The sequence below is a fragment of the Melospiza georgiana genome, chromosome 3 (assembly GCF_028018845.1).
Source record: "Melospiza georgiana isolate bMelGeo1 chromosome 3, bMelGeo1.pri, whole genome shotgun sequence".
NCBI lineage: Eukaryota > Metazoa > Chordata > Aves > Passeriformes > Passerellidae > Melospiza > Melospiza georgiana.
In genome coordinates, this window is record NC_080432.1 from 23,797,909 (window position 1) to 23,813,464 (window position 15,556).

Here is a 15,556-nt window from a genome sequence, read left to right on the forward strand (position 1 = left end):
AGAATAGCATAATTTTTTCACAGAAAAAAAAATCTCATTTTTAAGAGCTATCTAAAATGAAAATGTCTCCTGTAGAGGAAAATGTTTGCTCAGCAGTACTTCAAAAGATTATATTTGACCTGAAATAAAACATTGGTTAGCTTCAGGAAACTTGCTATTGTTCAAAATTTTTTCAGTTCATATATTTCATGCTTTCTTTATGCCTTTTAACATATTTTCCAAAAATAAACATCTCCTTGAATCCCGGGAGAAGGTGTGAAAACTTGTTTTCTTCCATTAATTTTTTTTTTTTGGTTTTTCTTTGCCAAGACACATATTAAGTTTGCACTTGGAATAGCTTTGTCCTACCAGGTAGCTTTTTTAATGAGCTAGAGTAAAAACAAGCTCAAATAGATGTATATAATAAAAATAATAGAATATATAGATTAGAAAATTGTAATATATATGTATAAGAAAGTTATATATATATTATAGAATATATTTATTATAAAAATAACATATATATAAATAAACATGCTGCTCACCCCATGTAAGACCACGGATGCTCTCAAGTAGAAGGTGAGTGTGTCACCAAATGCTGGTCACGAGCAGAGGGGGACAGAATCACTGGAGCCACTGCCATATGCTAGTGCAGCGTGTCTGAGAGAGCTCTGGGTCACTTCAGCTCGGTCCTGTCCCCTGAAATTTCCTCACTCAGAGCACCAAAGACCCAACTTTTTACCATATTGGGGCTGACAATGCTCTCTCCATTTGGCACACATCAAGCCATGGAAATGTCAGCAAAACTCGGCTTTGGCTGAGGGAATCTCAGATGTGGAAAGCAGCACAAAACCAGCCATGAGGCCTGAACATTCTGACGTGGGCACTGGAGAGTTATTACACTGCTATTTCCATCTCAGTGAGGAACAGCGTGGAAAACAGTTAAAGTAAACTCAACATTAAAAATTTCACTGACAATTAAGATGACAGATTAAACTGATCTACATGCAATCTGCAAACTGATCTGGCATTCACTGATTAATGCAGTAAATTAGATACTAACATCTCTCATGCAATGTTATAAATCACCACTTTCACTCAGCAATGCGTATTTGGTGTCAAACAATTTTTGATGCTGGCAAAGTTATTATATTTTCTGTAGATGAAGCACTGAATATCTGTTACAGTTTTAGGATGAGATGATGAAAAGACACTTCCAATTTCTGATCAAAGTTACTTGATACTGCTCAGATTTCCAAAATCCCAGCGGAAATTGCTTTTCATTGTGGTGGAAAACAGCAAAATAAACCTAACAGCACCAAGTCTGGACCCAAATATCTTTTAAGTGGATGCACACACTTGAAGGTAGAGAGATGCTGCTTTACAAACACAATGTATTTCTCAAAAATGATACTTTGATGAAACACCCATCTCTGAGTCTTACAGACTTGGTAAAATACAGAGCTCCTTCTTGAAGAAATTGCAGCAAGAATTGCCCCAGAAGATCTGAGTATTTGGCCCAAACCCTGCAAACAAGGCAGAGTCTGTCTCTTGTGCTTTTCTCTGGGTGTTGCTCCCTGTGAGTCAACAGACCCCCAAGTACTTTCAGCTGCACTGTCACAAATTCACAAGGTGAGAGCATCCAAAGCTCCTGGCAGTGCAAGGCTCCAGCCTTAGCAACACCACTTCAGCTCACAGCTGTCAGCACTAATGAGTTAAAGCAGACTGTGGTGAGATGCTGGAGTTATTTGTAGCTGTGGAACAGGTGAGTCCCTCTGGTTTGCAGGTAGGCATCCTTCCCCAGCTGCATTGGCAGGAGAGGTTATTGCCTCCATCTGTTCACCACTGCTTTCCCTCCTGCTCCGCTGATCAGGCAGCATGTGCAACTACTCCCTAATTTATTTCAGGCAAAGTCAGACAGGTGACACCAGTACAGCGATTCTTACCTACCCAAGGATTTTTTGTGACCCTCTCTCATTTCCAAGTGACAGCTGCTCTCTGGTCTGTGTTGAAGCATCTCCCAGACTCATGTGACCTGCTGAAAGGTTGTTCTCTATCCTCTTTTCAAAACCATCATTCTAATATGAGAGATAATTCTGATACATGATAATGTTCTTACTAGCCCATGCAAAGCACTCTGTGCAAGAGGGAGTATTTCCCTTCCCTTTCCTTTTTTCAGAGGGCATAGTGTGGAACATCAGGCTGCTAACTCCCTTTACCTTTGCAGCTTTGGGAAAACTCAAACACAGCCTGGTCTTTATCTGAAATATTCAGATCAAGTCTGTTTCTAAACCAAGGGGAATGGGAAAAAAGAAACTGCAAGTATGATCAAACTCTAAAGGAAATTGTCTCTCAATTTAAAACTGCACAAGAGGGACCTCTCTTTAAATCAAAGATGGAAATAAAAGGATTAGGTTATGTACAGGAAATTATTAAAGCTATTTTTTTAAAATAGCATTAAAACAGAATGGTCATGAAACAAAAAGCCCCAAAGAACATCACACCTGGTACAATTTTCTCTTCAGTAAAAAGCTGAAGATAATTTAAATTTTTCTGGTAAAGAAGAAACATTGATTACATTACTATAGTGGAACAGAAATTCCCCAACATGCATCTTAACAGTGCATCATGCCTAAGAATTCCTGTCAGTTGAAATTTAGTCTAGAACTCAATGATCACCAGGAACCGGGTCTGAAATTACTTACTCCTGAATGTAACAAGATATCCTTTCAGAAGCAGGCTGAATTAAGGTTCAAGACAAATGCTGCATATAATATAGATCTTAACCTCATTTAGAAGCAATGTTGTTTAAGGCTGTATTAAGGGATTGAGTTACTGCTTCTGCTTAAACAGAAGTGACAGAGTCATTCACAAGGGTAATAAAAATAAACAAGATAATGCAATAGAAGGAACTGCACCTCCTGGTAAGGAAGTAAGTGAAAAATTAATGTGGATCTTCTATTACCACTCTTTGGGAAGCAGCATGGGATCCAATCTCCAATTGCAACTCAATTTAAGTAGATTTTGCAAAAAGCCTGATTTGGGGTCTCAAATATGATCTACAGGACTCCATTAGAAGGCTCTGGGTTGCAGCTCTGCTGCTCCCAACATCCACTTCACTCTTCACAAACCACTTCTGTATCTGAATGTTCTTCCCTGAATGTGAAAGAAAGAACTGTTTGTGGTTTTTTTAGAAATATGTCTTCTTTTGTAGACCCATTAATAAAATATCTAGAGAGGCTGAAAAACACGGAGCTGAATTCACACAGGTTTCCCAGTGCAGAGAAAATTCTAGGTCTGACTGGAAGCACCCAGTAAAAGCTGCATGAAGGAAGCCTGTTTTGGCAATGCTGGTTTTGTAAAGTATGCCTGGATAGCAACATTAATCTTGCACTCAACAGTCATTTAATTTCTTTCAGGGTTTATTCTAACAGACTCTGAATAAACTCCTGCAAAATAATTACTTTAAAATGATTGATCTGGCGTGGTAACCAGTGAGTCTTGAGAATGTTCAATAGAGAATCTGTTTGTTAAAGATTCCTTGCCTGACCCTATTCATTCACAAGTGAGAAATTGGTGGGCAGACCTTCTAGATTACAGGTATTAAAGCACCCACTGGCTTTAAAAGGATAGTGCTGTTAGAAATCCCAGACAGCAATTCTTCAACCAAAGCATTGTCCCCTTTCTGACACTCTGATGATGCGATGATGTTAAAGGTGGAATGAATTGCCCTCTGAAGTGCCTCTTTTTCTCTCTGTTGACTACAGAGGGACCCTAGAGACCAGCTCTGACATGATGCCTAACTTTCAGATAGCTGAAGTCACAAAAGATGAATACCATCTTGTCTAACTTCATACAACAAAGCACCTGAATGTCTGAACTAAATCTTGCCTAGGGAGATTGAATCTTGTGATATTGTGAATTAGATGACTGGTTTATTATACAGATTTTATTCCCTGACAGTTCAGTTGAGGTCTAGACTGAGAACTGAAAACTGAATTAGCTTTGCAAGTTGAGTTTAGGGGAATTTTTTTTTCTTCCATCTACTGAAAATATTTTCTGGCCTTTGTTAAAACACTGAAAAAAGCAAGCAGCATCAGCAGAATGTTGAGGTGCTAAAAGAAAGGTCATCTATATGCTATTAAGATAAAGAAATAGGGAGAAAGGGACAAATGCATTGCTTGACTCTGTAAACTGGAAAAGAAACTTTCTTCATGTCATCTGAGATTACTGTTTTGAGTAAGATGAATAAATGGAAACCATAATAAACTTCTCTTCAGTGTTTATAGACCAGTATCATGGTGGGGTTGCACTGTAGGAAGAGTTATTTTGCATGACTGATTAACATTTGGTGGCATCTGCCTCATCATGACACTTTAGGTTAGTTTAAGCAATTACCTTAATTGTCCAGGAAAGAAAGGCACCATTTACTTGAAAATCAAAAAAAGTCATAGGAACCAGGGAGAATTGTTCTGGGAAAGACAACTGTAATGCATTACTGCTGCTGCCTGGTACTGCTAGGAACAAAACCAGCAAGAAGAAGCACATTTATTATAATTTGAGAGGAGCTACATGAAGCCACAAATTAGTCCACATTCTACAAATCAACAATTAAGATGAAGACTACTTACTACAATATAAACTTATAATGGAATAAAAATTGCCCTAAAGGTTTTGTGATTAGATTAGACAGGCAAGAATGTTTTATGACTAAAGGGAAAGAGCAGAAGTAGGCTTGTCCAAATGAGAGGAACTGCCTGATTTCACCTGGGAACAGAGAAAGCTAGAGGTGCTCCAAAGATGAAACTAGAAGAAAACAGAAGATAAACACCATAAACATGGAAGACCATGGCAAAGCACTCTGTGCAAACATGAGCAGTGCAAACATCCCTTGGAACTGAACTTTTCCAACATAGAACAGAAAAGGTTATTTCCATTTCTCAGTTGTCTTAACCAGTTGTTAATTAAAAAAAATTATATAATAGCACAGCAAGATGTATAATTACAAATCCTGTGGCAGCTTCAGCCTCCTCTATGTGCAGTGAAAGAACAGCTATAACTTAAACCTGACTCTTCTCTTGGCTGTGAAGAGATGAGCAATGATGAAGTAACTGAAGTCCAAATCAGCAATGTTTCTATCAAACCTCTTGTTAGGCTCCTCCTTTTTCAAAAGGACAAATATATAAATATAATATTTGATAAATATGTGGGGGCAGATCTCCAAGCTGATGCAAACAGTTGAGGCTCCAACAATTATTGGGATGACGCGCAATGTGCTTTAGTAATTTCACTGGCAGAAACTCCTCACAAGTAACTGCATAGTTACTCACTTCCTTTACTTTGGGAAATAGCTCCCATGGAAGAAATACTTCCTTTTCTTGGCTGTCTAAGCCACTTGGCAATTTTTGCAGACAGGTGAGTCATTTTGCTACTGTTTTGTTACTGATGTGTACAACAAGAGTACACAGGAGGGCTGAGTTAACACTGTTGCCAAAACTTTGCACTTAACGTTTCTGGTCTTGCAGCAACTGCTTTCCTTTTGTTACGGCTTCATTAACTGATGTTCGTGAACATGTCTACATACACTGTTATTCCATGAGGTGCTGAAAGAGACAACAGTGTCTTTGTGTCTTTTTAGAAATCAATAGCAACATTGATCATATTACAGAAATTTTGAAATTTCATAATTTTCTTTTTTTTGTTCTTTTTTTTTTTTTGGTTTTTGTACCACATAACCTAATGCTGGATTAGGTTATGATCCACTTAAGTCCATCATTTGGGCTTAAGTGCAAGGAATATTCTGTAGTTTCCAAGAAAACATTTACTCTGGATTGTAGGGCACCCAATTCCACCAAAATAGCTTGGATCCCCGTATGGCACAACCCATCATCTCACAGAACCAGATGGACTGCTTTTCAATTCTCAAAGCTTTTAGGTATCCAAAGAGCAGCACTGTTCATCTGTATTCACATAAAATGAAAGATCTACCACTGATATTTTTGGAACATGATAAATGTTTCTTACAGAGTTGACTAATTTATATTTATATTTCCTTGTAGATCTGAAAATACATTTCCAAACCTCTGCCTATGCTTACAAATTCACTGATACTCCATCAATCATGTTCCATGAACATTACACTTTTGGAATTGGACCCAGGATCCAGCTGACTCATTTAATTGCTTGCAACCTCCCAGTTATAGAAAACTTCAGCAGGCAGTAATTTTAAAAAGGGAGGGAGGGGAAAAGGTATGTTCTTAAAATTTCTTTCATGTAATAAAAACTGACTGCAATTTAAGATCTTGCCATCCATGTGTGACTTCTGGATCAATAAGCCTTGCTAGCAGGGCTTTCAAATGCTCAATTCATAAAAGCCCTGCACACCTCATTTATGGAGGCACTTGGTAAAGCTGCCTCCCTTCTCATCCTCATGATGGAAGGCATGTCTCAGTGCCAGGCAGTAATGATGGCATTTTTGAGAACTCCTAGGGGACTAAGGAGTGTGGTTCCCATTAATTTGTGCTCCAAAGTCACCTGGCAGCTTTTAAACACTGCTCTCTCTCCCCACGTTTTTTGCAACTTCAGAGTAAAAGAATTGCAACATACAGGATTAATGATACTGCCTGAGACTCTGATGGGCAGCCACTGGTTGTGAATTTCCAAATACAGCATAAAGGACTTTCATTTGTTAAAAGGGCATTCACTGCTTTTCAGAAAACTTAGCCCCCCGTTAAAGATTCTTAAACTTTTCAGGGGACAAAACCCCAGTGCAGTAGTTTTATTCAGCTGTCATTTCTATTTATGGGCCATGGATTTGATTTGGAATTGCAAGGTTGAGGCTTTTTGGTTTCAGCTGCTCTATTGCAGACTGTCACTGTATCCCTCAGTGTTGGCACCAAGGTGCCACACCTCTCCCAGGCTGGATACAGTGCAGGATTGTCAGAAAGTCTGTGGGTTGATTTAGTAATTGGTTTGGTCAGAAAGCTGACTGCAGTAGACCTGGCAGAAACAGAACAGCAGGACAAAGCCAGCAGGGCTCCTAAGCCAGGAAGGGGAAGGCTTTGGACAAAAAGAGCTGGACAGGGTCTTATAGCATGACTGGGGCAGATTCACAGTGAGACCTCTCAGACACAGAAACCAAGCTGGACTTGAACTTCTCAGAGGAAAAGCCCTGAGGTACAGAAGTGCCCTGAGCCAAAACCTTAAGGGCTCTACCCTATGAAGAAAGAGAAAGGATTACACCTTTTTTTCAAACTTGTGTGTACTGCACTACTACAGAAAAGCAGTGACAACCTCAGTACCCACCATTTGTATGTGTGACACTTAAGCAGGCTTTTAAAAAAATAAGATTCTTGCTGTTAGCATTATTTAATTTTCAAGCAAACACAGAATATCATCTTTCCTTACTGTGCCACATTATCTTCATTCTTGTTCTTCATCTTCCAAAACCTATTTTACTCATTAATGCCTCTGAGGCTCTGGTGAGATGTGCCACCAAAAGGGACTAGTTTCCATCTGAGCATCCTACATATTTATTTTTGCTTTTGATAATTTTAAATGGTAATGGATTAATTCTTGTGCATTTCATTAAATTTTGACAATTCAGTGCATTTCCCTCACTTGGTTTCTTTGCCGGTCCAACAGATTATCCACTTAGCTCAGTCTGGTTGATTGAGTGACTATCTGATTAAGCTTGATTGCCCTAGTTAATTAATTGGATTGTAAATGTTTCTTCCAATCACTTTCTAACTGGTCAAACTTTTTAATCATTTCCGCCATCTAGACCAATTATTCCTGCCTGATATCCTGTCGTTGGTTTTCAGCGTTAGCGATTTGTCACCACCTCTCCCTCTTTCTGTAGGGATCCTGCAAGCAAGGTGGACAGACACTTCTCACAGGAGTATGTACTGACAGGACAAGAGGGAATGGCTTCTAACTGAGAGAGAAGATGTTCAGATCAGATATCAGGAATAAATTCTTCACTGTGGTGAGGCACTGGCACAGGTTTGGCAGAGGAGCTGTGGATGCTCCATCCATGGAAGTGCTCAAGGCCAGGCTGGATGGGGCTCTGAGTAACCTGGCCTAGTGGGAGGTGTCCCTCTCCATGGCAAGGGGGTTGGAATTAGATGATCTTTAAGGTGCCTTCAACCCAAACCAATCCCCAATCTGGGATTTTATGTTTCTCTTCTTTTGCTGACTCAGTCTGACTCATTTCCTTTCTGCTCGATCATCTCCCTCTTCTGCTTTGGCTTTCTAAGCTTCCCCATTGTCTCTCAGTTCTTCACAAAGATCACTGCAACTCTCCACAAACAAACATGGGTCAAGTTGCACAGTGAGGTCTTAACAACTCCAAACACCAGCCCTATTTGAACCAACAAAACCTTCCTAGAGCTAACAGGGAACTTCATGGATATAAAGCAGCACTCAGACCAAAACTATCCCTCTTTTGCAAAATCAAGGATCTCCATGCCCTCTGTTACAGGCTAGCAGTCTTTTGGGGGTTATTAGGGGAGAGAAAAAGGGAGAGTGAGACTCTCATCTACTTACACAGTGGAGTCAGTTTGCATAAATCTTTGAATCTGGAGTAATACCAGCTTAAAATCGTTGGGTCATCCGTAAATCATCATTGTCCTTCCCATTTCTCAAGTGATAATAGCAAATCCTATGATTGTTTTAATAAATCCAAGCAGTTAAAACATCACAAGAAGTAAGTGGCAGCAATTAATAGTAATAAAAATAAGTTCAATTTGGGGAAAGCAGATTACAGAGTTCATTTTCTTTCACTGAATCAACGGCTCCCCTGTTGAAATAAGCCTTAATTAAAGGAGAAGGTCAGGATAAAAATCATATACAGCATTAAAAAGATAATGTATTGGCCAATTCTTCAAGGTGTTAAAAAGTACTTAAGACCCACAAGTGCCAACATTTGCCATGTCTCTTGAGCAGTTCCTAGTACTTCTTATGAACAGGTCGTTCTCTTCCGACCATTAAGGCTTTGGATTTTAAAGGCTGAGATCTCTCAATTCCGTTTCTTAACCCAAGCCACCTAACCTTTTCTGAGCTAGAGAGGATAAACCTGCTCACTCTGGTAAGGCACACCTGTTTGGAGCTGTGGCAGGTTCAAGCCTTTCCACCTTCTGCATGAAAACATCTATTTTAAAGATGAGTTTTAAGTGCATTATAAAACATTTCTCTATAACTCCCTCCTCCATATCTTAAAAACCCAAATATATGGCCAGTTTATTACTAAACAAAGCAATAGGACACTTTGCCCCCTTTATCACCAAACTGGCATGGCAGACCTATGAAACCCAAATTCTCTATATATTCAGGTTTGCTTCCTCCCTGCTGCTCCTTTGATGAGCACATGAAGGTTCTAAATAGATTAAATTATTCAACATAACCACCACTGTCTAAATCTGGCTCTGCAAGAAGTAGGTGTTCACAGCCAGTAACAGAAATGCATAATCACTAATTCATTACTGCAAGAAGCTACTCTACCAGTAATTGAGTTACTGTGCCTCTTCTGGAAGAAATGTTAAAACTAAATTTGCTTAATTTTTTTTATTCCTAGCATTACAATAACTTAATTTTAAAAAGATGAAAGTGAAAACAAAGATAAGCCCCATAACAAGTTCATTAAATTTATTTTACTTAAATTGGCACAAACCACAAGTGAAATAACTTTCACTTTAGAATGACTTTAAAATTATTTAACTTCACTTCAGCCACCACCCTCATCTGCAAAGCAGTATTTTCTCTGACACAAGATCCCTACAGGATTAAAAGACAAGCAGGTTAGAGATAGTTTTTGGCACACAAGCTGAAATCAGAATAATCAGTCATAGCTGGTGAGGGAGCAGAGGTGAATGGGGAAAGAAGGTGGTCGCCAAAGCATTTGGAAGCAAATATTCTTAAAATAGTAAGGCTTTTCCAAATGCCTACTTAGTGAAATTAGACCCACAGGAAAACCAGACCAGTTGAACTGTATAAATAGTATAGGCCACTTGTTGGAAAACGCAGCCAGTCTGCCTAATTTTACTTTTTTTAAATGAAGAAACATAATGCCAACATACTGAATAATGCTGCTGGTTTCAATTAGCTCTGGAGCTTTTCTCTGGCTCTGTAAGGTTCTTAACCATGGCATTAATGCCAAAGGAAATGATCCAGCTTCTTTTACACAAAATTACCTGGACAGGCCGAGTAATATTATGGTAAATGTTAATCCTAAACCTCAGATAGAGACAGCTACTTCTGAAATTATGACTACTTTTCTTTTTTGAATCCTGTTTATATTTGTTTTATAACAATGACAAAATACTGACTGCTCATTCTTCTGCTCACCTGTTTCCCTGTATTTCTGGACAGAGGTGGATCTCCAGACTATGTAAGATGACATGACTGATTCTACTGAAGGTTCATACCTTCACTCCTCCATCCCATAAACAGAACCAAGCAAATAATGAAACATAAAATATTGCCACAATTAATCTAGTGGTTTAAGAAAACTTCTGTAAATATCTTGCAATTCTACCCAAATGAAAATTACTTAAATGTTATACAATTTTTTTCCAATTAATTATTAACATCTAAATGAACTGTGTGCCATGTGGGGCTTCAATTTGAAATGTATGTTTAATTATTTTTATAGTGAGAAGATGCAGTTGCTGGAGCAACTCTCCAGGGATGTGGGAGAGGCCTCATCACCGCAGGTTTTCAAGATGCAGCTGGGTCAGGGTTCTAGATAATCTCCCCCAGACTCCCTTTCACACAAAAAGTTGTGCCAGATTCTCTTTTGAGGTTCCTTCCAATCTGGCCTGTTCCGTGATTCTCTCTCATACAGTGCTATAATCTCAGTTTTCTGTTGGGAAGAGGTTAACTTTTCTCACCAATTTTCCAATACTAAGCCTCAAGAACTCATTTTGAAAAGGGGCTCACTGGTATTTCATTAAGTTCAGTTAACCACAACATCCTGTCATCGAATTAATTTATAAGACAAACTGCAAAAAGAGAGCATGTGGGAAAACTGAAATGATACATATCCGGGCTTTGTCCGAATGCACAGAAACATCATTTTAGTAATGATTCAGATGCATAAGCAATCCTGTCTGGAGAGAGCCCTTATTGATCTCCTGCAGCTGATTCATAAATCTGTTGCTGGAATATTTATCAAGTGGTATCATGAAAAATTCTATCTGGCAGTTATCATATTTCCTCAGACGTGTTGTAAGCCTGTATTTTCAATCTTCCTTTGCTCTCTCTTCTTCCAGTAAAATCTCCTCCTGATCTTCAAAATTTTTCCTTTCCTGAGAGGTCCTGTGCTTTTGATCACGGATTTTGCCTTTAGTACAACCTTAACTCCAACTTTCAGAAATTTGCATACATATTGCAGCCATCAGATCATTACAGAACTAACTGCCTACCAGCTCCAAAGGTAATGTGTGTTTCTGTGTACTTTCAGTATCTACTGAAAAAAGGCAATTGCTGAGTGGACAGAAGCATTAACTTAATCAACAGCACACGGTCTCTCCCCTCTCCAAAATAAATGGTTTTTATGTTGCTTACTGAGCTTGAAAACTTGAAAGCTAAGTGCTTCCTTTTGGACAGGCTGAGTGTCTGAAATAACTGCTTTTAACAGCCCTGGAGCATCATTAAAGCTTTAAGACATTTCAGAAGCATTTGGTCTCCACGCCCCTTCGGTAAAAATTTACTTAGAATTGGTAAATCGAACACTGCTAAGTAAAACAATGTCTTGTCATTTACTTCTGCCTACTAATACTTGTGTCTACTTAATTAAGACTTTTGGAAATAAGTTAGCAAATTAATTAATTTACAACTTCAATAAAAAATCAGTGAGAAACCCATTAAATATCATAAATAAGTCAATACATTACTTAGGAAATGAACTCTATTTTTATTACTAGAAATTACCATCCACTATAAAATGCCACTACCAATTACTTTACTTGTATAAGTAACAAATTTCTTAACTGATGTTATTAAATTAATATATTACTTATCTGCAATTTGTGGTTTTTTTTTTTTTTGCTTTGGCTACTGCACTTATTTAAATAGTAAGTTGTAAGAAAGAGAATTAGGCAATCAATAGCTTGGGTTTTACACACTGACAAACACAATTTGCTTCACATTTGAGTCAGTAATTGAAAGTCAATTGGTTGTAGCAGTCCAGGCAACGCTACCTGTTAGCTGTCCTGAGACAAAACCTACAGAAGTACAAGCAGTCTTTGTATTGACTGTAGGGGCTCTCTGATCAGACTTGAATCCTAAGGTTGAGAAAAGACTGTAAGAACTTTCCTTCTATTTTATGGGAATTGGGAAATGTGAAGATATTCAAGTGACAATTAACTAGAATTTTTTAATATTTTAAAAATTCAGAATTTTATCAGCATTAGAATCTCCTTAAGTTGTTAATTTCCCATTCAATCCCATATAAACAGGTATTTTTCAGTTCAGATGAAATATTTTTTTCCTATGCAAAATCTTTTCTAAGATTTTGCATAGGAAAATTAAGCATTAATTAAGGAACTAAAAAAAATGGAATCACCAATATGCAAAAGCAAATTCCAACCTCAAAATTTGACATTCTTCAAGCCCTTGTTGTTTTTCTTCCAGAGGGTGCTTGGGCACTGGAACAGGCTCCCCAGAGCAGTGGTCACACCACCAAGTCTAACAGAGCTCCAGAAGGGTTTTGAGATTGCTCTCAGGCACAAGGGTGACTCTTGGGGTGCTCTGTGCAGGGCTGGGATCAATGATCCTCATGGGCCCCTTCCAACTCAGCATATTCTGTATCTGTGCCTGTGGAAATGGTAGCCTAACTAAGATTGTATCTACTCCTTAATTTATTTTTAAATTGTGTTTATGGTCTTCAAAGGGCTTAGAAAAATCAGGCTGAAGGCATGTTTCTATTTCTTAGATATTTCTTTCTCAAATTCACCCATGTTTTATGTGCTTCAGCAGCATTAAGGTATCCAAGTAGCTAAGCTGCCCAAAGGCTTCTAACAGCTGCAGAAAAATTAGATTTAGATTAATCTTTTCTTATTGCTTTCCCTATTTTCTCCAAGCTTAAGGTGTCGCCCTCAGCTGCTCATCACCACCTCTTTCCTTGTAAAAGTACACTGCCACATCTTCAGCTGTACACAAAAGGCTTAGCGACCTAAACCAACTGAAAATAAGAGAACAAGAGGTTTTGTTCTCTGGTGGCATTGTTCTTACACTGTGTCCTATAAGCAGGGCACAGGAGTAGCTGTTTGCTACAAATCTGCAGGCAAAATGGGAGATTTGCTCCTTCTTTTTCTCAGAATGTATCTAAATGGCCTCAGCCCTTGACATCCATCATTGCACAGCAGTGCTTGCTGCTGGTCAGAACTCCCTGCCCAGCACCTTGGGTTCACCCCTGAGTGCTCCCAAAAGAGGAGTTCCTGTGCCCACAGTCTGTTGCACTGAATTCCCACAGCACTGTGGATGACTTGTGTCCTTACACCAGCAGCAGAACAGGCACCTTCTGTCTGAACACGCCTTTGCTTCCAGCACAAAGTCAGGCTGCTCCTTGTTGGAGCTCAGAGAGCACCTTTATGTACAAACAGTGCAATAAATCCTTTAATACAACTGGCCTTTGTGGAGAGCAAGGTAAATGACCAAAATAATGTATGTTCTGCAGCACATTTCCCTGTCCTAGAGAGGTTGAAAAGAAGGACATGCAGCTCAACTCAGCACTATTCCAAATAAATAAAATGGACAAAAAGTAATGTGTTAAGAGCTATAAGTAGTAATATCCTTCACTGACACGCCACCTAAAGATTTCAGAATGATTCACAGAGTCCATAAAACTGGTAGAACTAATATGCAGCTGCTTCTGGCATGGAGCACTGAATTTACATACTTGGATTGATTACATAGCTTGTATTTAAAAAAGTAACCCCCATTTAGGTTGCCCATTATTAAAATTCCACACATTACATGAAGCTATTAGGGGCTGCTCAGCAATAACTGCTTTGGAACATTGCCAAAGACAGGCATACTTTATTAGAATCAAGTTTTCCACAGTTGTTTAAAAAACAGCCCCAAAATTTGTAACCATGAACATAAATAAAAGATGGCTTGCAAGGTGTCTGTCAAGGAACCCCTCATCTGCTTTACTTTCTGCTGCAGAAAAGTGAAGTTGTCAGGATATGCATCTGGCAAGCCAGGATGAATACTGCTTCTTTTCTCTCCAAATTAAATTTTCATAGCTATTCTTCCCAAATGGAACAACAAAAAAAGGCAAAGCAAACCAAAACAGCAAACTTGCTCTTAACTTCTTGAAGGAAAGTTTTAAGGCAACATTAGAAAAGATCCTTCCCTGAGAGGGACCCTATTTTATTTTTTTTAAATTTAAATTATTCATTTGACAAGAACCTTTCCTTCTGTGGCATCTGCAGCAGTCAGAAATTGCGCTTCTCTCCACAAAGGCATCAAAGCACTATGAGCTAGAAACAATAAAATTCTCTGTTACCTGAACTGCAGTTCTTCATGGCGAAGGAATCCACGGCTGCCACGCTCTTGTTCCCGTTAGGAACATATTCCAGTGAGATCCGAAATGGTTTCTCCAGGTGTCCAACTCTCCTTCGAAGCAACACCCATCTGGTCTCATCATAGAGCAAGAGGAAAGAACACAGGAGAAGAGCTGTAAGAAAGGCTACTGCCTTACAAATGCCAAATCCCCCAAAGGAGCAGCTCCACTTATGGCTGGTCACACTGTGCCTCCTACCCCAGTCCTCACTTCCCTCACAGTGCCCCATGCTCAGGGCCTTTCCCTCCCATGGATTTTGCAAAAGCAGGATTCTAAGCACCAAGATTTCCACCCAGCTAAGATGTGGAAACCCAACTAAACAGAAGCTTATTGCTCTCTTCTGTCACAATTCTGTGCCCTCAGATCTCTGCCTGCTGTTTAAAGGAAGCTTAACTCTCTGTGCAAAGCAAGCTGTGAAATCTGTAGCACACGTGCACATCCTCTTTAAATATCATTCCTGAGCCTCACCAAAAACTCTCTTAGTCACTCAGGAAATAAGGCTGTCTCCAGGGCTGTGCAATAGCTCTCATTCCCAGCACTGCATCACGGGTTCAGGTAACACATTTTGCTTCTAAAGCAGTTGGCCGGAATGTCTACCTATGCACGAGGCACCACATCTAAAACATTCCATTTTAAACATTCCATTTCTCCTCCTCCACTTCCTGTCCCTCTTTTCCTGCCTACCTCCCTCCCAAATGACAAAAATTCCCAGCAAGTAAATCAAGGAAGTTAATTAGCAGCCCTGGAGATTAACATCCACACTCCAAGAGTGCTACAACTTAGTCTGCTTGTTGCCAAGAGTAAATGAGAACACAAAGCCTGTATGAGTTTAATTTATTCCCTGAGACGCTAAAAGACATCACTGCCTTGCTGTCTTGAATGTCTACTTCCTCCCCTCTGATCAGTTGGAAGAACTTCCAGCCTGAGAGCACAAGAACTATTCCTAGACCCCTTATTCCAATTCTGTATCCCTCAAGACATGTCTAAAGGTAGACAGTTAAAATACAA

General features: G+C 39.1%; 1 protein-coding gene across 2 annotated transcripts in view; it reads right to left on the bottom strand.

Annotated features, from left to right (window-relative positions):
* ALK (ALK receptor tyrosine kinase) overlaps positions 1–15,556 on the bottom strand; it is a 306,734-nt gene that overhangs the window by 89,996 nt on the left and 201,182 nt on the right. For both annotated transcript variants that reach the window (XM_058020712.1, XM_058020710.1), the window contains exon 5: positions 14,492–14,619. In XM_058020712.1, coding sequence (XP_057876695.1) covers positions 14,492–14,619 — 128 coding nt within the window. The remainder of the gene's footprint in view (positions 1–14,491; positions 14,620–15,556) is intronic.